Consider the following 22,639-nt stretch of genomic DNA (forward strand, 5'->3'; position numbering starts at 1 on the left):
TTAGCAAAGAGAAAATAACAGCTACTGAAGTGCTCTTTAATTTAGAAGAGAAAAGCTTAACGAGAACCAGTGTCTGGATCCTGAACCTGAAGATATTCTGCTCAGACATCAACACATATTTTCCCCTGACGTCAAGGATGAGTAACAACTTGGGTGCCTCTGGAGAAGACATGCTTAAATCAAGAGCAGGTTATTGCCTTCTGTGAAGGAGACAATACAATGTTGTATGTTACATGAAAAAATCAGGCCAAATTATCCATTGGTCCCTCTGCTCCTTCCCCCTCCAAATCCAGTGGTGTCATAGTATTTTAGGAGAACAGGTAAGAGAGCAATACTCCTTCCTGGAAGAACCATATTCCAGCAAGTCCCAAAGGGAAGCTGGCATAAAAACCAGTGCTTTCTGAGCTGTGGAATATGGCACAGCTGCTTCCTTCACTGGCACATGGCTCTGTGTTTCAGAGCTCGATATCTTTGTTCTGTCACGGATTCCTGCGAGAGGCAGATCTGACCTCCTGACACTTTGGGTTTCTCATATGAACACAAACTTGCTCTGTTGGTAACTTCTTAATTCTTACTACCTTGCTCTCCTCTGTAGCCCAGTTACATGTCTAGGATCTCTTCTGTTACACAAGAATTTTTAACCCACCCTATATTTAGTTATATAAAGTCAGATGAATGGCACTGCTGGCAATTCTCCACCTGAAAGAGTCATAAGGAAAGTATAATGCTGGTCATTTTGCTGCTGTTTGGTGGAAACCACTATTCCCTCTTGTACTTTTGTTATGAAAGGTAAACATGAATCTACAGGCAACAGGAGAGAGCATTTTATCCCAAAAGAGTCCCCAGGAATTTTGAAGTGCTTGAAGTGCTACTGGCAGGGAGTAGGCAGCAAGGTTCTGATGTTTCTCCGTCCTCCTGCTTGGTTATTTATTTGTTCTAGAAATAAAATGGAATTGCTTTACATGTATTTTTTTTTACTGGCTTAGTAGCCAGATGGATTGCCTGTTTTGTTTTGAAAGTAATAGGAGTTTTAAGCAATTGAATAGGAAATTTAGCATGGAGCTTAAGATTAGCTCAGAAAAATAATTTGGGTTTCTACTCTTCAAGAATAAAACTGTCAGGGTTTGCTATGCCACCGGTTAAGCATGCTGAGATGTAGCACAGGGGTTGCTGAATATCTGCCCTTGTACCCCAAAGAAAGAGAACAGAAGTGGGACATCTTACTCACAGTTTGCTGAACTGGAGATACTGAATCCCTCTGTGTCTTCATGAGGTCTTGTTGGTCCCTTTCCAGAGTGTCCGAAGAGGAAAACTTAATATTCGATTGATCTTGGAGTAGTGAAACCATTACCAAATCCACCTCAGACAGGAGCCCTGCTGTGACAACATCAAATTACAATGAATGCTTTTCTGAAACTTAAATTGCAAAAGAAGCCATCTCATTATGTGCAGGTGACTAGATAGTGTCACATGCACAGCTGGACAATAACCCATCCTGAAGGATTCCTTTGGAATTGATTTATTTTAGCTCTGAAAGCTAAGTTCTGTAGGTGCAACGCCAAGGGAGATGTGGTGCAGAGCTGAGGTGGATTTACCACACAATTATAATGTGAAGAATTCCTTCCTTAGTTTTCTATAGGTTCCTAAGTTAATGGGAATGTCTCAAAGAGGTGGTGCAGAGCTGAAGCGGATTTACCACACAGTGCTGTTAAAATTCCCTGTTTAGTGTTCTGCAGGCTCCTAAGTTAATGAAAATGTCTTGCTTTGGGGTTATGCAGGTGGAGCAACGCTGCTTTGTTGAGATACTGCAACAGCAATGCATCCCAACAGCTTTCAGTGGGACTGCAGCAAATAAAAGGTTTGTTTGCTGTCATTACTTGGACTGATGGTTACTACAGGCTTATACTTTCACTTTGCTTTTTTATTAGTACCAATCCCTTCAGCCTTTTCATTCTGTTTTGCATGATTCAACGCATCTGAGATATGTAAATAGCTTCATCATTCCATACCTATTTGTGTTGTATCTCCTCTGAAGTTCCTAATCTTTGATCTTTGGCTATATGAGACATATCAGATGGTGTTCTTCAGTTTGAGAGGAATAAATTTAATCTTCCAGTATTTTGGCTTCTACCATGTTGGCTTTTTCCCCCCCCCCCCCCCCCCACTCCTTGTTGTTCACTGTAATCACACAGTAAAACTACAAAAGACTTACATCCTTTTCTTTCATGGCATGCACATAAAGCTGTGCCAAGTGTGCACCTATGCAAAAATGTCTTTTGTTCACAGCTTAGATTTCAGTTGCACAAGTCAGGTGGAGTGGGGGGAAAAAAAGAAAGCTACTTTGCTTCAAGAGTTAATTTACAAGGCCTTTGCCACGTGCTTGAGTGGCTGTTAGGTAAATAACTAAGGGGTTTGTTAGGTTTGGTTAACAAAGCTACATCACCTGAAAATGGGAAAAGCTTTTTTTGCCCTTCCAGTTCAAAGAGAAATTTATATTTATGATGAGCAAGACTGCGCTGCCTGAGGGGCTAAAAGCACAATGGGGCTTGGAAATCAAGTATGAGACCTTTAGTAGTCTGTCAGGGGGGGAAAAAAAAATGATGTTAGATAAAGTTCAGAAATGTCTTCGGCACAAGCTCCTCTCCCAGTAGCTTAACTGGAGGCTGATGAGGAGATATTATTCTAACTGATATTCATCTTGAAAGAAGCAGGTGGGAAAACTGACAGTTAGGAAATATATGTGTGTGTGTGTATTTGTAAGTGCTCCATGCTGCCTGCTCTCTTGCTACTGCTTTCCCACTTATCTTCAGGTTATACAAAGCGGTGTCTGACCTCTCTCTTATACTGCAATTTTTCAACCCAGTTGCCTCATTTGTGGTCTCAAGCATTAGAATTCTATTAAAAGCTTTTGCTATGACTCTTGCCTAATGAATTTTGTGTTCCAGGAGGCACTTGACAAATGGTCACAAATAAGGACAATGAGGGAGCCTGGTTCTGAGAATATCAGACTAAGGAATATAAAATGGGTTGGTCAAAAAGTCTGGCTGCAGGGAATAAGAACGCTTGAAGCTTTTCTGTTTGCATCTGTGCCAGAACCAGATAAAAAGAAGCATTATCTGAAGGGGGAATTCAACAGGTCAGAAGGGCCTGACTCTGCTCACTGAAGGCAATCAGACTTCCCTTCTGAAAATGAAGTGAGTATTTCATGGTTATTTGGACAGTCAGTACAAAAGGGCCAGGAAAGCCAAATTATTATTCTCCTTGCTCTCAAAAACTTTTACCAGGTTCAAGTTATGAATTTCACTTTGCTGTCTCATGGAAGCTAGTAGGAAAGAAGGAGTCTTGCTACCATAAAATTTTCTCCCTGCATAGTGGAAGAGTTTAAACATTAAATGAGAAGCAGCCTTGTACTGAAACAACATTGAGCTGATAACCTGCATTCAGTGGTGGTTATTTAATGCCTTTGTCAAGAATCCATTTCAAAGGGTATTTCCCTGTATGGGGAAAAATCCCAAGTCCAAGATCACAGTGCTGTTTTCAGTTTTGACATTAAGGTCAGTACCAGCCTTCAGCAGCTCAGCATTAACTGCCTCTCCAAGTCACCCTTATCCTAGCAATGGCTGCTGTAGCAATGACATACTGTAGATATGGCTTGCTGCAAGAGAAAAAAACGCCTGGCCACGAATTTCTGGCTTTCTCATTTCCTCTTGGTGTCCAGGCTTCTCACTCCAAAAGCCATTTGTAACTTTACTTTCACTGATGTGTGTCACAGCAGGCCATGAATGCCGATAAGTAGCGACTGCCCAATTAACACACGGAAAAATCCTTCCTGTTAATGTCCTTTAAAGCTCTCTCTTCTTTTGGTTTGTGTAAAATGTCCCTTAGAGACAGCAATTATTTCATAGAAAGAACATAGAGTTAAAAAACCCCAGACACCATCTTTAGCTCCTTAAAAGTCTTTAAGAGAGAAGAACTTGCAGTCAGAGGAGGTTGCCAATAGTCAGGATTACAATAAATCATTTGCAATAAACTCTTCCTGGGAGACAGCTTAAGGAAATTATGCACTGCCTGGATGTGGGACGTGTTGAAGAAAACAATGATGCTTTGATTTGGACAAAGGTATCTGATTATCACAGATGCAGCTGGAACCATTTCTCCCCAGCTCATGTCACTTTTTACTCCTGTAAATGTTGCGTGACAATCCCGGCCCCCGAGATAAGATAACTATCTTCCACGAAAAGAAAAGAGTGAGAAACTGTAACCTCAGCTGAGCGTTTGGGCATGCACAGTAGCAGCAGCTGATCTATTAGCTCTGCATGACTGGAATCCTGTGGCAGCCATCCATAGTTTAAACAATTATTGGTTTTGTGTCGTTGCTGGATCCTGGAGGGCACTGCGCCGCTGATACACTTCAGCAGCGCTCGGCACTGGGCCGCTAAGCAACCTGAACTGCTCTCGGTGCTGTGTGTTACTGTAAATGCCCTCTCCGTCCCTTGGGGCTGAGATCAGTTTTCAGGAGAGGAAGGTGTGTTTGGATGCTCCCCAATCTGTAATTCATTCTGCATGCGTGCCTTAGGCAGCTCGCTGATCCTTGCTTGACACTGGCTTGTGTGAGCTGCTCTCTTCTCTGCCCCCTCCCCAAAACACTAAATCATCTTTTCCTCCTCCAAGTCACATGGCTTTTTTCCAGTGCAAGAAAGAATTAACTATCTGGGATTTCCCCCCCACCTCCCAGTCTTTTATGAGAAAGGAGCCAGAGAAGCTATGGGGCTTCAGAATTCCACTCTTCAGTTTATGCTTACAAATCTGCCCCCTGATAACGACAAGTGCTAAATATTGTAGAAATGACCAAGACTTTGTGGCTCACACTTGCCAGGCACACAGGAATAATTCTATGTGCTATTATTTATATGGATAACTTTCAGAAGTAAAAGAATTTATTAATGAGAATCACAGGGGGGTGGGGGGGTGGGGGTGTCTTACAATGCATGCAAGACCTTCTTTGTAAGCTTATTCTTGACAGTTTGACACCAAAGGTTGTGCCAGATGATGGTTGGCGATAGTTATGATTTGCTTTGTTGACCTCCAATATTCTTGTCACCAATGTTTTTCCCTATTCTGAGAAGATACTTTCAGAAGGAGGATTTCAATCTGCAGAGCACTAAACTCTGGATCAGCCACTTCATTGCCTTACTACTTTCTTGCTTCTCTCTGTAGTGTGTGTTGGACCTTGATTATAGGATACTTGAACAGCTTTTACAGTGCTTCTAAGGATTGTGTTTCCTTCTCATCTGAATTTATATCTGTCTGAGTCTTTGTTTAATTTAACTCTTTCTGCTTTCTTATTCAAGGGTTCTGAGCTCGAATTTCTCATGGTCAGCCAGTGATTACTGCCCACATTTAGCTGTCTCTGAAAAGGACTTGTGGGGGCACGTGGAAAATAAACCAAATCAGAGCTGAAGCAGTGATAATCTAAAGTATTGGTAAAGAATATTTGCAAGCATGAAACCCTTTCTGCCTCACAGTACATGGCATGGGTTGGCTACCCTATAATACCAACTGATGGGGAGGAAAGGGTTTAGCTATGGCTGCATTACAGCTTGCTTGATGTTACATCTTTCCACGTGAATCAGCTCCCATGGAGTGGTTGTTGTGAGGGTGATATAAATAACCTGGATGTTACAACATGACATGAGTTTGTGTAGGTAGCTGGTTTTCAGAACTCCATAAAAGTGTAGATCTTACTCAGGTAGATCTGATAGTGGAATAATGCCACAGGAGTTTGGGGTTGAGGCTTGCTCAGTGAGTTGAACTTGACTAGAATAATGGTGAACTTAATGTGATGAATCTAGCCAGGGCAAGTTGTCTGGTGGAGTACTTCAGGATTAACTCCAATGCCATTATTTTCATTAGAGATTTGAGAGCAAGTGAATTGATTAATGACATCCACGTGTAGCAGGAGATTGTGATTGTGCATTAAGAGAAATATTACTGAAGGGAATTGGGTGCTAGAAACATGGTGGTGGTATGGAGTAGCAAAAGCTGTAAAGACAAATGGGGAAATGATAAAGAAGACTGAACCTAGCAGTTCTCAGGAATTTAAGAGGGGTAGCCTGGTGGTCTGCAATGTCATAATCCATTAAGGAGCTGGATCACCTACATCAGGGCAATGAATTCAAAGGAGAGAAGGATGCCACTTAATGAGATCATTCCTGAATTATCAGGGGTTTGCTTCTTTTCTTTAAGGGCTACCCGCAGGCAAGGCTGAATACCAAGTGATCACTATGTTCTGTACAGGGACCCAGGGTAATTGCTACCATGTCCAGATACGCTCTCAAGCAGGAGTGGTTAGTAGCTCTAAAACATCCACCTGCTTCTGGTAGGTGGAGAGAAGAGGGGAATGTTTGCAGCAGGTTTTTAATGTGCTGTGGGAACACCTTTAGAACACAGCAGAACTATCTCTATAAACTACTTAAAAAAACAACCAGAAAGAGGCAGGCATTTGGCCTAACTCTGTTGTATGGGGGGGATAAAAACCAAAACAAACAAAAAAAGACCTGCAACAGACCACAAACCCAAATATTTTAAGAAGCAGATCTAGGATGTTTCCTTTGTAAAATACAGAGGCAATGTCACTGTCACTCTGATCTTTAGCACAGATTCCTATCCTTACATTGACATTTTAGCTTTCCTATTTCTTTATGTTTCATCCTACACCTGTTGCTTCTGAGGGCAGCTGTGAGGAGAGAGGAGCACACCTGTTCCAACACAGAACTTTGTGTTTGTAATTCACTACATTTGTACATTTACTACATACATTTTCCTTTTTTCTTTCTTCTTTTTTTTTTTTTTCCTGGACTGAATCTTACTTAGTCATTGTTATTCTGAAGCCACTCCAGACCTTTGGTTATACCTGCAGCCCTTCCTTGAATAACCTCTAGTTCTGCTGGCACCTTTCTGGAATGGGAGGACTAAAATTACATGTAGTACTCAAGATGCAGGCATGCCATGGTGTTGACACAGCAAATACTCTCCAGTGCACAGCAATTCACCCAAAACAGAGAAAAGGAGATCACCAGGTTTCTCCTCACCTGCATTATATATCACAGAATGTTAGGGGCTGGAGGGCACCTTGAGAGATCATCTAGTCCAACCCCCCCTGCCAGAGCAGGATCACCTGCTCCTGTTCCTTTTGGGTATGTGTTTTGTCTCTAATGCTAAAGTATTCATTTATGCCAAAATACAAAACACAGCAGAAATCTTGGTACTGAGACAACAATGCTATAAGAACTTCTGTATTTCCTGTAGACTGGGCAGACCCAGCATTTGGGAAGCTCTTGATGGAGAAGAGTCCCTCCTGGGTGTTGAACTGAGCAGAAAGAGAGCCCAGCACTGAGCAGAAACCAAGCATGGAAAGATTAAGCTAAGAAGGTGAGTGAGCTTGTCATCTGGACTTGATTTTCCCCACACCTTTTTCCTCAGCAAAATAGAGCCTTGCACATCTCTCCAACCACACCACTTAACCTAAGTAAAAAAAAACCTACTAAATGATGTTAGCTCTGCCTAGCAGCTTTGCAGCTCTGATGGTGTGTTAAAAACCCTCTCCTTTGCATCCTGTTTTCAGGATGAATGGTTGGGCTGTTTCCTGAATGAGGAGTATGAAATTTCATTGCTTTATACCAGACATCTAAGCATGAAGTCAGACAGAGTTCCAAGAGTTGAAGTAGTTAATATGATCCAGAAACTGTGTGATTCTTTCATGAATAACCAGCTGGGCTGGCAGGTCAAACCAGCACAAGAGATAACGGAGGAGGGTGTTCACAGGCTGATCATAGTGAGTGTGTAGCTGAACTCTGTGTTGAATTTGGGGTGAAGTTTTACTCGGCAGTGAGTCTGGGGAGGAGCAATGTATAGGTGGATGGCAGAGCTGTCAGCACAATCGTGTGACAGAAAAAATAATAGCACAGGAAAAAGTAAAGATAAAGCAGCTATAGCCGTAGAGTTGAAAGGCAGATAAGGAGGTACCTCATTTGGCTCAAAAATTCATGACCTGCAGATTGTTGAAGGGTAGGAGAATATACTGGGGAGTTATCACTTTGCTCATCTCCAGGTATCCCTCACAATCCCTGCACCTGTGCTTCACTTTGACCTTTTTAATAGCCCTATTCCTCACCACCTTTTGTTCCCTTCCATGTACCTTTCTCTTATCATCATGTAGCTTATCTCCTTCTAAGGATTCCTTCATCCAACCTTTTTTCCTTTCCTCTCCCTGCAATGTCCCTTCAGTTCCTTCTCTCATGTGTTCCCCCCCTTCCCCAATTGATTATTTATTTTTAGAGCTCACCATTAAAATTTTAATTGAAAGGCAAATGTCACTTGGTTTGAAAGACAAATTCTAAGGGCTGAGATTGCTTAGTGAGAACCACTGAATGATACAAGAAGTAACATGGGGCAGAAGTTGCCAGCCACTCTGTACTCAGCATCTGAAATGTTGTGGCTCTATTCTTTCTTTTCTATGTGCTCCTGTAAGAGATGTGATTAATCATAAACTGTTCCCATGAGTTACCTATGGATAGCTTCAGGGCTGTGTGGAATGCAGTGTACCTTCTTAATCCTCTTTGGGGGATCCTTGTTGTGCATGGGGACACACAGCAGAGATTCTCCAGCAGTCTCTTAATTTGTTTTATGTTCCTTTTCTCTCTCAGTGAGTCATGCTCATCTCCCTGTGACTTGAGAGTTCATCTTGGGATCTCATGCCATCTTTCTGTCTTTATGAGAAGGTGTGTATGATGATCCACCCTAATGGTTTCTGTTGCTGGCTGTGGCAGCATGTTTTATGATGGGTGTGGTACATTCCCATTTTCTCTGTTGTGCATGTACAGTATTCACCTTGCAGCCCCACCCGTGGCCACTCCCACCCTCCCACTGGGAATCGCCCACAGTAAGCTCTGTAATTACCTTTATTTGATCTGAGGAATGGATTTGGGAATCTTATTTGCACAGTCGTAAGCTGAGTATGTTAAACCAGAAAACAACAGAAAAAAACACCACCACCCCACCACCACCTTGGACTGATTCACTCGGCAGGGATGTGTAAAGCAGGGAAACAGCAGGGCCACAGATAACCAAGTTCAGCAGCTGTTTAACTGAAGTTTGCTTTGGGAGTTTTTGCCTTGGAAATGCCTGACTGCTCTACGTGGAAACAAAGGGGAATTTCACCTGTTATCACCTGGCTCGAGCCCTTAATGCCAGCAGGCAAAGCTGCTGTGCGCGACAGCTCCAGTCGGAACGGCCGCTGTTCGTTTTACACCGGGCTACACTGAGCTGCGGTTTGGACTCGTTGGACATGTTTGCTCTGGGTCGTGCAGCGGAGTTTGCACAGGCCTCAAAGACTGCCAGTGAAGGAAAGGAATTGTATGCAGTCAGAAGCAGTGCAGCCCTAATTCAAGCATCTAATTTCTGGGGAAAAGTTTGGAAAGGAACAAAAGCAAAACCCAGCAACATTCAGGCTCTTACTTTGGGTGGGTTGGTTTTTTTTTTTTGAGATCAAAGGTCTTTCAGCATCCACCTGGCAACTAGTAAGCAATTCAGCTAGCTGACAGAAGCACAGCTGATTTGGAGTGAGGCATTATGCTGACACCTATTCCTAGGCATGCATGAAAAATGCAGCATATAAAGTAGGAAAAAATGGAGGAACAGGTTAATGGAGAATGAGATTTAGTTCTCTGGAGGGAACCCACCCTCCAGTCCTTGCAATAACTTTTCTGCCCACAATAGTGAAGTGTTGTTTCTGGATGTGAAGTGCTCAGGGCTGGCTAGCACGTTGAAGAATTTCAGCCTGGGAAAATGGGGCTGATCATTTGTTTGGCTGACATGATTCTTCACCACGAGGTTTTAAGGGGTCTAATTATCTACTGAAATCCTGGGTGTCCCCAGAAAAGGTCTTTGCATGGCTAAACACTTGGTTGAAAGAAAATGAAAGTCAAAGGTGAGTGAAAGGTTTTCACAAGGAAGGAGGTCATTGGTGCTAGGGATGATGTTTAGGAGCCTGCTGAGGCATTGACAACTTTGTGCTGCTTATTGTATTCACAAACAAACTGGAACAGTGGTGAAGAGCACCATGACAACATGTGCAGATCATCCTGTTATTCTGAGTAGGTATGATGAAGATTAGGTGGGAGAAACAGCACAAAGACATTATGAGAGTCAGCGCTGGGGCATTTTAACCTGATAGGGAAACCTGAAGAGAAGCACAAAAATCTGGTTTGCCAAAAAAAATCCCAATCTTAACTTCCTCTCAAAAGAAAAAGGCATTTAGTTGATCATTAAAACTCAGGAAAGAATAAGGCTGAGTGATTCCATGAAAATATCAGCTCAGTGATAACAGCAACCACAGAAGTGAAGTCAAATGTTGGGAATTGTGAGGGGAAACCCAGAACACATCTTTACCGTGGTACAAAACCACAGTGCATTGCTGGCTTCAACAGTGTGTGGTTCTGGGTCTTCTGATCTTGAAAAGGAGACAGTTGTAGGGGACAGACTGGGGAAAGAAAAGGTCTGATCAAAGGTCTGGACCAGCTTCCACAGGAGGAATGAGTAAGTAGGCTTTGGCCTGGAAAAAAGGTGGTTGATGAGGATGAAAGAATAGAAGAGGGTGAACAGACATGGACAGCAGCCTCCTGTTTCAATGGCTGCAGACCATCAAAGTAGGAAGGAGATTCAAAACAAGGTGGTTCTCTGCAAAGTGAGTAGCTGAGCTACGCAAGCTCCTACCACAGGGTCAGGTAGATGTAAAAACTTGTGATAGATTCAAGGGATGCCTGACAAGGAAAGTCTATTGTGACTTACTAAATAGGTGGACACTAGCTCCAACTTAAGAGCTCTGTGACTTGCAGACTGCATTTATTGTTTCATGCTTCTCCCCAGGCATTTAGTCAAGTCCATTGCTGGAAACAGATCAGCTAATATCTGGCTGTTGCTGGGCTAGATGGATTTTTGGTTTCACCTAGGATGGATGTTTTTCTGTCTGCTGTGCACTGCCTTGCACTCTTTTTTAAACATGGGAAAACAAAGAATTTTCAATGCTATAAATTCTCTACAGTGTAAAAGCTAAATTATTTCCAGAGAGATACTTGCAGAAGCAAATGTTCCAGTTAGGAAAAAGGGAGAGAGAGAGAGAGAAAAATGTAGGGTGGAGAAACAAAAAGGCACATACCTGATTATCCCCACATGCTTCTCTCCCTGCCCCCCAAATTACAAAGTTGTTTGTGCTCCAGCATCAAGCTGAGAACTTAGTTTTGTAACTTAAAGTATCATATATATATATATCAGAATACCAGGAAAAGGAAGAGACAGATAGATTGAAGAATAAATGAGGGACAGTTTGGAGATGAAAGAATCTTATGGGGAAAACATGGCCTGATGTTGTTCTGCAACACAAGTAACATACACATTTGCTAATCCTTTAGAGAGGAATAACTGCTGAGAACAAGATGAGATACAAGAGACTTGAAATCAGGAAGACTGGAAGGAGGAGGAAGGGTGAAGAAAAAGCAAATCTAACACAGTGAACAAAACAAGAAGCTGTGCATGACGGCATTGCACTTCCCAGGAAGGATTATGTTCGTTGTTTGTAAGCCTTGGAAATCTTAGTGTCTGTTGTTAATGTAAGTACCCAGGAATTTCCTAGTGGGAAAAGAGTTGAAAATGGGGGAAGTGATGAGAGAATGGGCACAGCTAAAACCATCCCTATTGACACTTATGAGATATGAGAGCAGTGGAAGAGTCTCTAAAAACTGTAGGCGTGGCCATACCTGACAGACCAAGCTGCACTGAGGTTCATTCACTCAATTAACCTTCACTCTGCCTGACTGCAGTGTGTCCAGTGATTGCTCTTCCCCTTTACCCTCCCCACTTTCCAAGCACTCACTGCTCTGCTACACCCACCTGTTTTCTCCACACCTAATTGATTCCTCGAGTCTGTTTCATCAACACTGCTCCTAACTGGCAAAAGCAGAAGTATCCATAATGGTGATTTGATTTAGGGGTTAATTTGATTTGATTCTTCCTCTTGGTCTGTTTTAAACCAAGCTTCATGAAAAATCTTTCTTCTGAATGAAGAGCAAAACGGAGTCAAGCTTCTTGCCTAAGTGCTTTCCATTCCTTGTTGTTTAAAAGCACATTGTTCATGCCAGCAGGATTTAAATGCTTGATGCAAAATAATGGGATTTGATCATTGAGAATGAAATTTCTAGCTGGGTCTATCAGCCTTCAGGTGCTGTTACATTAATTATTTTTATTTGGTCATTACCTGCCTGAAGAGGAGACTGAGAGAGGATTTACTAAATGTTTATCAATATCTGAGGGCTGGGGGTCAAGAGGCAGGGGACAGGCTCTGCTCAGTTGCACCCTGTGATAGGACAGGGGGCAACGGATATAAACCACAGCACAGGAGGTTCCACCTCAACATGAGGAGGAACTTCTTCACTTTGAGAGTGACAGAGCACTGGAGCAGGCTGCCCAGAGAGGTTGTGGAATCTCCTTCCCTGGAGACTTTCAAGACCCATCTGGATGCATTCCTGTGCCACCTGTGCTGGATTCTGTGGTCCTGCTCTGGCAGGGGGGTTGGTCTTGATGATCTTCAGAGGTTGCTTCCAACCCCTACTGTCCTGTGACTAAGTAATGAATGGTTCTTGTGCTCAGCAAAGAACACTGAAAATGCAGAAATTTGTGACTTGCATTGTTTAAGGGCACCCCTTCAAGGTTTAACTCTCCCAAATATTCTATCGATAGAGTGTTGAAGAAATGGAGGCTACGGCAGTGGTATTTTCCTTGCTTCAATGTTTTGACTTTTTAACGAGTATCTCCTTCAGGAGTTACATATCTCTGCAAACTTGCAGATGTGCTTTCTGCTGCCTCTTAGTCAATTCTGACTTCTACCCATTTGTGTGTCTGTCCACTCCATGAGATGATCCCTTCAGGGTAAGCACTTCCACTCTATCGATAATTGAGGCAACAAATAGGGTTTCAGTTATTTCTGTCTCAAGTGATGGTTAATTAGAAGAACTTTTGGCAAAGTGTCTTTCAAAATAACATTAAAGCTGGGTTAAAAACATTTAAAACCAAACACACCACAAAACCTAGAGAATGTGAAGTTCACAGCTTCTGTAGGAGAAACTCAGTTCTGTTGCAGAATGAGGAACCTTCCTCACCACTCACTCAGAGGAAGGCCCCGGTGACCTTAGAAAAATAGAGATTTCTTTCACCACACAATGTGAGGTAATAACACCCTTGAAACAAAAAGAAGGTCCCAGAAAGAGCAAACATCAAAAAGCTGCACTCAGGAACAGTTTTGCAAGAAACAGGCTGAATAAACAGCCTCCCTTTCACGGAGGAAGCATCATTTAAGCAAGGGCAGGGAATTGGATACACATCCTTGGGGCTGTTACCAAATTCTTGACAGAGGAGAAAATTAGGAACTAGGAAAAGCTTAAAATTAACCAGGAATCATGAAAGTGCTCCATATTTTTGCCCCCCCTGCACTCCTGTTGCTTTTGACACACATATATCCTCATGCAGCTTGTGAAGCACAAGGAGCTTCTTCCTGGGAGATTTGTGCCCCTTCCAACAGGGATTTTGTCCATTCTCTCCTTAGTGTGAAAAATTAACTCCTGTGCTGAAATAGAGTCTTGCATTTGGGGGGGGAGCAGCTAAGCTATAAAGAAGTTGAAACTGTGCTCGTTTCTGCTCTTAAAATATTAAATTTCAGTGATACATAAAAGATAATTAAGTGCTCTAAGGGGATTGCCACATTAAAGAGAGAGATGGAAAACCAAACCTGCTACAAACCCCACTGCCTTTTCCTTATACGTAAGAATTAATGCAAATTAAGCTTTTTATAGGTGTTCGTTTCCAAGGCTTAAAGCACAGCTGATAAAGAATATTCATGAAGGGCCTAGAAGGGCAGTTTTATAGTCTTGCTAACTCTGTCCTCAGAATGGTAATTTCAGGAGCAAAGAAGAGAATGGCTGTATTTAAAATGCATTTATATTGTATCAGACTGGCTTCCCCCCGCCCCCCAAATCTGTGCCCACATCAGTAACAACAGCAGCTCAATATTTTACTTCTTCTTAAAGCCCTCTATGCATAAACCATTTTTTAACGACTGGTTTTAGTGTTTTAGCTTTTTCAGAGTGACTAAACAAGCCTAGGATTAAATTGATAATGTTAGACTCTTTTGAGGGACTCCAGACTGCAAAACCAGAGCAGAGCTTCACAGATGTCAGCAAGGGGGAATTAAGGCCCTATACGAAGAGCATGTTACTTGGAGGCTTTTTAGGTACTTATTCATGAACTGATGTCCTGAAATCAAAGAGTGTGTTTTATTTTAGACTTTTTTTTCCCCCAATTATTATTATTCACATATTTATGCCCTCTGATTTAATTTTTTTTTCCCTCCTGAACTCAGAATTTTATCTCGTGGTTAGCTGTCAGTTATGAAGTGTGGAATGTATCTCATAGTCAAGGAGCAGATTTCTGTTTGGGGATTAGTTTTATCTGAGGCTGTGGGAAATGAATTTCTATATAAGAAGCACCTGTCAGCTGTAGTTACTCTTTGCTGGTGAAGAGGCCAGATGCAAGCAACCTCACCCTTGGCTTCCTTGGTCATTTGGCCATTTTGTGGTGACAGTGGCTTCCTACAGCAGGTCTCATGCTATGGTTGAAGGCCGTTTTTCACCACAGCTGGGAGTCTGTAGGGCAGAGCTATAAGCTGCCTGGTTTTCACAGCTATTCTTTCAAATTCACAACAAGGTCTGCAGAGCAAAAATACCATTGGAAAGATTCAGAATCACATCAAAGCTGAGGCTGGAAGGGACCTTAGGAGAGCATCTAGTCCAGCTCCATGCCAGGTCAGTTAAAGGGGAGAGAAGGGTATCAGAAGGAAAACAGCTTCAGAATCAGAAGCATCTGCCCAATTTCTTCTGTCAGGGAAGTCACAGTATCACAGTATAACTAAGGTTCGAAGAGACCTCGAGGATCATTGAGTCCAACCTATCAACACAGACCTCATGACTAGACCATGGCACCAAGTGCCACATCCAATCTCACCTTGAGTCCAGGTACTGTGTCTGCTAGAGAAACTGTTCATGTTTGTCTGAACAAGAAACATCACTAATGAGCACATCCTCAAATGTGACTGCTTAAAGTAGGGCAAAGGAATTCTTCAGATAGATTCACTTTGCTTTTCTGTAATGTATTAATTTCCTCCTCACTTTCCAAGATAAATATTGCCAATTGCCACTTTTCTTAGGGTGATTCTTGGCATATGTTACCTTTTTTTCTTTCTTGATAAACTCAGTGCTGCTGGAATAGTGAATACAAGAGAATCCCTCAAGAATGTGCATTTCTGCATTGGTAGTTATGAAACAGAGGTGAAAACTTGCTTCTTCCAGCGTCTAAAACCACAAGCAAGTAGCATAGATCCATCATGTGCCTACAGTTCAGAATTCCATGATGGTAAGATTTGATTATCTGTATTGTTACACTCAAGAGATTCTCTCCTGGTACATCCTCCCTTCCCTTCCAGTGTCTGTGTATTTCCAGCTGCCACATTTCCATTCGCTCTTAATTTTTACTTTGCAGTTCTCTCTCAAATCCTTTTAGCTCAACACTGTCTTAACATGTGGGAAAAGCTTCAATTCCTGTGCCCCTGAGCTTTAAGTACTTTTGTTGAGTATCTTTTCAAAAATGTCTTTTTTTTTCTGTGGCAGCTTCCAGCAATAAGGAACCCCATCACTGTGGCACCAATGTTGCACTCTCCCTTGCAGTCCTCTGGAGCTGCTCCATGCACAGATGCATAGAAAAATCTGAATGATTTTCCCAGTTGAAGTCAGTGCCCTGTTATATTTTGATAGGGTCAGGGAGTTAAAAAAAGAACAGGCTTGACTGAATTATGCTGTGCTCCATTTGCTTTTTAGCTGTTAGGTTTGTGTACTGAAAGCTACTGCTAGCCAATACATGTCAAATTAGGCTGCAGGGTACTCTCTATCCTGGGTGAGGATGGACAGAAATCTAGGAAGCCATGACTGGATTTCTTGAGAGCCTGAACCACTGCATGGAAATGTTTTGTGAGGCAAAGAGTTTTCCCATCTGAGCATAGGTATTTTATGCTGTGTGCTGAACTGATACATACTTATGGAGAGTCGATTTCCATAGATTTAAATAAGTGGTATGATTGCTCAACACCTCAGAAGACAGTGTGCAGACTGTCCCAAACAGCACCTTGCATTAATGGCTAATCTTGGAAATGTCAGAGCTTTGAAAGGCTCTGATAAAAGACATTAGACCATAGTATTTGTTGTGTGTTTACCAAAACAGGAGTCAGATATCACAAAGCTGACCCCAAAGCCATCTGGTAGATCAGGTGCTCCTAGACACTCTGCATTTCAAAGTGAAAAAAAAAACAAACCAGAAAAAAAAACCAACAAAAAGCACAACCCAACCAAAACCCCAACCCAAACCTGGGCGGAAAAGTAGGGCATACATTAATTAGTGACCTTAAAGCACAATGGAAAGCTAACGGAGGAATGCCAAGTCAGAGGATGAGAAATTCTGGCATATTAATGCTGCTTGCTTCTGATCTCATGCAGTGAAGCATACATTTGTTCTCACCTCCCAGAGGACAGGGCTGAGGCTTTTGGACACCAGGTTCAGTAGCCTCAGTTAATTTTGCTCTAGTCAGTTTAGAGAATCAGCTGAAATTAGCACAGAGCTGCAGGTCGTTGGAGAATTCACCAAGTCTGAGTCCTGCGGAGAAGACTGCAAGGAGGTGCCTGTCCTGAGACTAGAAAGTGGGAGGGAATTCCAGGTGGCAGAACTAACCATGATTCCCAGAAAAGTACAAAATAACCCCCTCCCCCCCCCCCCCAAGTAAGGGGAAAAAAGGCAAAAGTAAAAGCCATTTTGAATGTGCTAAGAAGGAATCATCACAGCAGTGTAATTGCTCTGTCCACTGACTGGCCTTGCGAGAGGAGAAGGTGGACAGGTCGTGCAGCTTGATGTTACTGAGACTTCTATGCTGTCTCCCAGGATGTTCTCATAAGCAAACCAGAACCATTTATTTCAGATAAAACTCCTAGTGGAGAGGAGGTAAAACTGGCTGGAATAGAGCATTAAGAGCAGTTAGTGACTGCTGTCAGAATGAAAGGGTATTTTGAGTGGGTTTCTTAAAGAGTCTGCTTCTACTTGGTGTTTTCACTAATGACTTCTGTGATAGACTAGGGAGGTACACTAATCAGGTTTGGAGACAGCATGGAGGAGGAAGGCTTTGAGTAGGTATTTAGAGGCCAGGATTAATATTCTGAAGGAGTCAGGAAAAATGATCTGGAGGAAGCAAAGTGCAGTTGAAGAATAACTAAGCTCAACTTCTAGGCAGGAAGAATAAACTCCACAGATAGTGAAAGAGTAGAAAGGACTTGGTAGCATTTCTGTATGAAAAGATCTTTAGGTTTTAATGGGCTCTGAGCCTAGCTCAGGCTCATTGTGCCCTAATGGAGAAGGCAGACTGCTAGTAGCTCTGAGATGCTTACAGGATTCTATTCTGGGAGATTTGGGCATTTAACTCCTCTGGGTCTGGATAAAGTCATCAGCTGGAGGTTTGTGTCCAGGTTTCATTTTCAAACAATGGACTCCAATTTGGAGTCCATAGGAGAGAAGAGGGAATGGTCAGAGGCTTCAAAAAGGTGGCTTATGAAGAAGGTTTTCCAGAATTAAGGTTGTTTAGTCTGGAGGAGGATATATTCCAGCTCTTTTTTCTTTCCCTTCTCGTTTGCTTGCCTTTTCTGCAGCTTGGGAGGACAGTGCCTAGCTGTTTAATTATTCCAGCTGGGAAAATAGTAAATTATTTCCTTCTATGAATTACTTACATTCCTGGGAGAACAGGTTCCTGTCTAACATTTCTGGCATCCTACCATTTGCCCACAGAGGGGAATGTTGCAGGGACCTGTCCTGGCAGGTCTGTTGAACCAGCAGTTAAGAGTTTGCAGGGCAGGGATACCTACCCATTCCAGGAGTAAAGTACGGGCTAGGTGTGGAAGTTGTAAGCTGACACTAGATGAGCTCCTTTGAGAGGCTCTAACAAACTGGTGAGGCAGCAGTACAGAGGGAAACAAATTGGGTTAAAATGACAGCATGTTTAGCTTCATTACATGACTCTGATGGAACCTCACCCTATATGCTTCATTCATTTCTGAGCACTTCACCAACAGAAAGATAATAATGCTCTGGATTGCAGCAGCCCTGTCTCATCCAAACATCTTAAAGTGATTTTACATATAGTTACTAAGCCTCAAAAGACACTGCTGAGATTTGTAAAGGCTCTACAGGGATCACTTTACTAACCACACGTTTAGCAGCTCCCTTCAGTACTTGGCAACATTTAACAGGGCACAAGGAATGCAGGTTTCATTTGAAAATGGTAGAGAATTTAGGTAAAACACATACAAGTAGCTTATGTAGCACCATTTTGTTTATATAACACAGAAAGTAACACTGCTGCTCTGTGGACAGCTCTTGCATCCTGAGTAACATGAAGAGCAATGTTTTCTTTCACAGTTGTTTGGAACACTTTCTAGTGTTGACTTGAAGGAAGACTGGTGGCATATAGGTCACCTGGGGAAGAGGGGGTTTGCAGCCGTGATAGGGCTCAGCTTTCTTGCCATCATGGGAGAAACCACTGCTAGTATCCCATGTGTGACCAGAGGGGTGCAAAAAATGGGCTGTGTTTTACAGGGCTTAATAGATTTAAAATGAAACAGCAACCCCCCCCCCCCGAATCTCTCTTGGGTGAGAAGCCAGTTAGGGAAGGTGCAGAGCAGCTGGCTATGATTCAGGGAGGTGGTAGAAGCCTCACCCCTGAAGGGTTTTAAGGCCAGGCTGGATGGGGCTCTGAGCAACCTGCTGTGAGGTGTCCCTGCCCATGGCAGGGGGGTTGGAACTGGATTATCCTTGAGGTCTCTTCCAACCTTGACAATTTTATGAGAGTTTCTATCTGAAATGTGGCAAAAGGGTTAACTGTTTCCCTAACCTTGTTAAAAATGCCATGATGTCTTTGATAAATAGAATTGTCCAGATCCTGAATGTAAGCACCATCCTGTTTTTAGCACTATGTGAGGGCATTGATTCAACAGTGACTCAGAAAAGCCAACAGCACCTCGCAGCTCTCCTTCCTAAGGTGGAAGAATCACCAGAATTGTCAGGGTTAGCAACCTGTTCCAGTGTCTCACCACCCTCATGGTGAAAAACCAGTGATGCCATTCTGTGGTGATGTGTTAGTGAGCTTCTGCTCAGGGTATTTCAGCCTCCTTCAACCTCACATAACTTCTGAAAACAGCCACCTGGCTTTCAAATCTTAACCACCTGAAGAACTGTCTCGGAAAGCTGTGGCGCTGACCATACTCACAGGTGTACAAGAGGAGGATTTTGTTTGTATACCTTGCTTAATGTGCACTATCTCCATAATTAATCTCTTTGCATTTCAGGCTAATGATTTTTGAGGTGCAGGACAGCAGAGAACTGTGTTTGACCCAAACCATAAAGCTCAGACTTTCTGAGTGACAACAAAGAGCATGGCCACAAACAGCCCATCCTCTCTGCTTGGATGTTATCTCCATGTGCTATTTCTCTGGTTTACAGTCACAGACCTACCAAATACTGTCTTGCTTACAGCACAGCAGAAACACCACTTTTCCCTACTTTCCAACAAGCACAGTCAGAACAAGCCAGCTCTCAAAGTTCCTGCACGAGTGAGGCAAAAGCTGCTAGAATATTTTGCATCTCTAATTGCTTGTAAGCAGGACAGAATATTGCATGTGAAAAAAAAACACCCAACAAACTTCATTACACACTCTTCAGTGCTTTGAGTCTCTACCTCGTCAAGGCTTAATACATGGTAGAGAAACTTTGATTTGATTTCTTTTGTTGTTTTTTTCTTTTCATTTGCAACTTCATGCCTTTTAAGTTTTATTGCATGGATTACTGCAGAGCTTCTGACATCAGATCTAGCTGTGGTCATTCTGGGATGTGATCAAAGGCTTCTTTTGGTTCTGCTGTGAGCCAGTGATCGATATTTCTTTTCCAGGAGCTGGAAATTTCTCTTTTCAGTTTTATGGAGGCCATATCACTGCCTCCCTGACCTTGGTCATTTAACAATGTAAGAAACCAGGCTATGGGAAGGATTTGATGAGTGAAAGGAGTTCTACATCACACCACTTGTGCTAAATTTCTGAAGTTTGCAGCTTAAAAGGTTAGAGTTTTTTTTTTCGTTGTGGTTATGTTTAGTTTCCAGAGATCCTAAACAATCATGGGTTTATTTCTGGTTTTACAGCAGAGATGCTCTCAAAGGGCTCAGTGCAATGTCTGGGGGTGGAGGTAGGTTTCTCATCATCCCCTTCAGAAGCTGTATTTGAGCAGTGAGCTATTCTAAACCAGCAAAACCCTGTTCCTACAAGGAATGGAGCAGACAGAGATTGTTTTTGTGTGGATGACCCTTTTCCTGTGTTCCTCTTTCAGCTCAGTGTTTTGCAGTAATGACAAGTGTCTCCATGGGTTCCTGGCAGGTTCCTGTATCACACCTATCACAGTGGCATAAAGATATTTTCACTGGCTGCCTGGAGAACTCGACTGACTCCTGCCTCAGTAACTGACACGTGGTTCCAGTTGTATCGAGGAACACAGCAGTACTTTACAGGTATCTGTGCTCATGTCCAAGCCAGTACTTTCTCACATTATATTTTAACATTTGAGGAGAGTGTAGATGCTCAAATTACCAGGATGTAGCCCCTTATTTAATTTACATTAATACTACTTCTACTTATGTTCATCCCCTCTAACCAGTAAACAATGCACTTTAGTTGTATATTTTCTTGGCTGCGCACACCAGGCTGAGAACAAACTACACAATCCTTTACTTCTTAAGAAATATGCACTACAGATATTTAGTATTTCCCCCCTTCCCCCCCGCCCCCCTTATGAACAAAATCCATATATTTTTCAGCTTCAAACTCCTTCAGTTCATCTTGGCTCCCATCAGCATTCAAGTTAGATGATTTAGAGGAAATCAACCAGAAACATTTATAAGATAAAGTCTAATTCCCCAAGATTTAAGCTGATGTCCAGTAAATTTGCAGGAGGGCCAAGAGTGAGTGATGGCTTGTTGTTATTTATAGCTTTGCTAATTATTGTGTTTGTAAACCAAAAGCTTCCTCTCTTGCTAGAAATCTAACAGTCCAAAACTAAGAAGCAAGAAGAAAGCGATAAACTTCCTGTGCCAACAAAGAAATCAGAAACAAATTTCCATTCCCAGCACTCCACTTTGGCCATTTCTGCACTGAACACATCCTGGCTTCTGCCTGGTGTCACTTCAGTCACCTTTCTGTATTACAAGTAAGTCTAACAAATGTTTTCCTCTGCCACTACAGAACACGAGGCAGAAGTGACAGATCTAAAGCAGAGGCTGTATAGTAACAGCAAGCTCAGTTTCAAAACACACAACTTCCCAGGTGTTTGATTTGCTGTTGGAAAAGTTTAAAACAAACCAGGTAGGAATCTAAGAGACCTGTGGCTTCCTATTTTTTTTTTCCAGTTTTTAGTAATTCTTTTACTTCTGTTGGACTTATTTTTTGTTGTTGGTTTCTTTTTTGTTCCCCAGGTAATGGTGAACACTTCCAGCTTCCTTCAGAACTATGGAACGGAAAGGAGCTTAGAGTAAGCTGGTAAACACCCGAGACACCAAGAGCTGTTGTTTTTCCCTTTGGGAAATCACCTACAGTCTTCATTTCTCCCAGAACGAGACCAACAGATTGATTAACTTACCCGGTGTCTCCTTGGCTGCTCCTCTTGCTGCTCTTCACTCGTGGCTGACAAATACCTACAGGAGTTGCCGAGGAACGGGATGTAGGTGCTGACCTTCCCCTTCCCTCAGCTTGAAGTTCTTCAAAGTCAGCCTCAGGGACTTCAGATTAAATAGATGAGCCAAGGCAAAAGACTTCTGCTCCCCCTTCCGTTTGGCTTTCACGGCTGAATTCTAAAAAGCTATATGAAGTTGTCAGAGGTTTCCTCTTACCTTTTTACTGAAGCAAAACGGCGTGCTGCTGCTCCAGGACAGGATTAGGTCATTCAAACAGCCCTGCAGAGAGAGTGGAGGCTCAGCGGTACAGAGTCTCCAAAGGCTGGAAAGATCTGATCTTACATCAGGTGAGAGAAGGCAGCTGGCTAGGCAAGCCAATAATTATGATATCAGCTCTTGTTCGCCTCAGGCAGTCCTGCATTTAATAAGAATACAAATATGACTAAGCTGCAGCTTTTTTTTTTTCTTTTGCCTTTTTTTTTTCCACCACCCCCCCCCCTCCCCCACCTTGTTCTCTTGGTATTTCTTCAGAGAAGTTGGGCAGGTATCGAGCTCTAACTGTCTGGAAAGAGAGCGCTCCCTCTCAACCTCTCTGGCTTTCTTTTGATTTTAAATACCCATCTGTTCCTGTGTTTTGCAAACCTATTATCCACCTGTGGTTATATAAGAAAAACAAACCCAAAACAACAAACCCAAAGCTCTTTCCTGGCATGGATGTTGCCATTCTATCAGAAA

General features: G+C 42.6%; 1 protein-coding gene across 4 annotated transcripts in view; it reads right to left on the reverse strand.

Moving 5' to 3' along the window:
• The window catches only part of FOXN1 (forkhead box N1), a 43,915-nt gene extending 21,624 nt beyond the window's left edge, over positions 1 to 22,291 (reverse strand). Inside the window, exons 1-2 of one of the 4 annotated variants that reach the window (XM_068154584.1) lie at positions 22,121 to 22,291; positions 1,229 to 1,374 (exon numbers count right to left, since the gene is read on the reverse strand). In XM_068154584.1, the coding sequence (XP_068010685.1) occupies positions 1,229 to 1,348 (120 nt within the window). In that variant the 5' untranslated portion in view covers positions 1,349 to 1,374; positions 22,121 to 22,291. Of the gene's footprint in view, positions 1 to 1,228; positions 1,378 to 21,870 lie in introns of all 4 variants that reach the window. The other 3 variants (XM_068154583.1, XM_068154585.1, XM_068154586.1) reach the window with 3 other exon arrangements.
• Between the last annotated feature and the right edge of the window lie 348 nt (positions 22,292 to 22,639).

This window comes from Melanerpes formicivorus, unplaced genomic scaffold, assembly GCF_026170545.1.
Source record: "Melanerpes formicivorus ecotype bairdi unplaced genomic scaffold, bMelFor1.0.p_v2 SCAF_29, whole genome shotgun sequence".
NCBI lineage: Eukaryota > Metazoa > Chordata > Aves > Piciformes > Picidae > Melanerpes > Melanerpes formicivorus.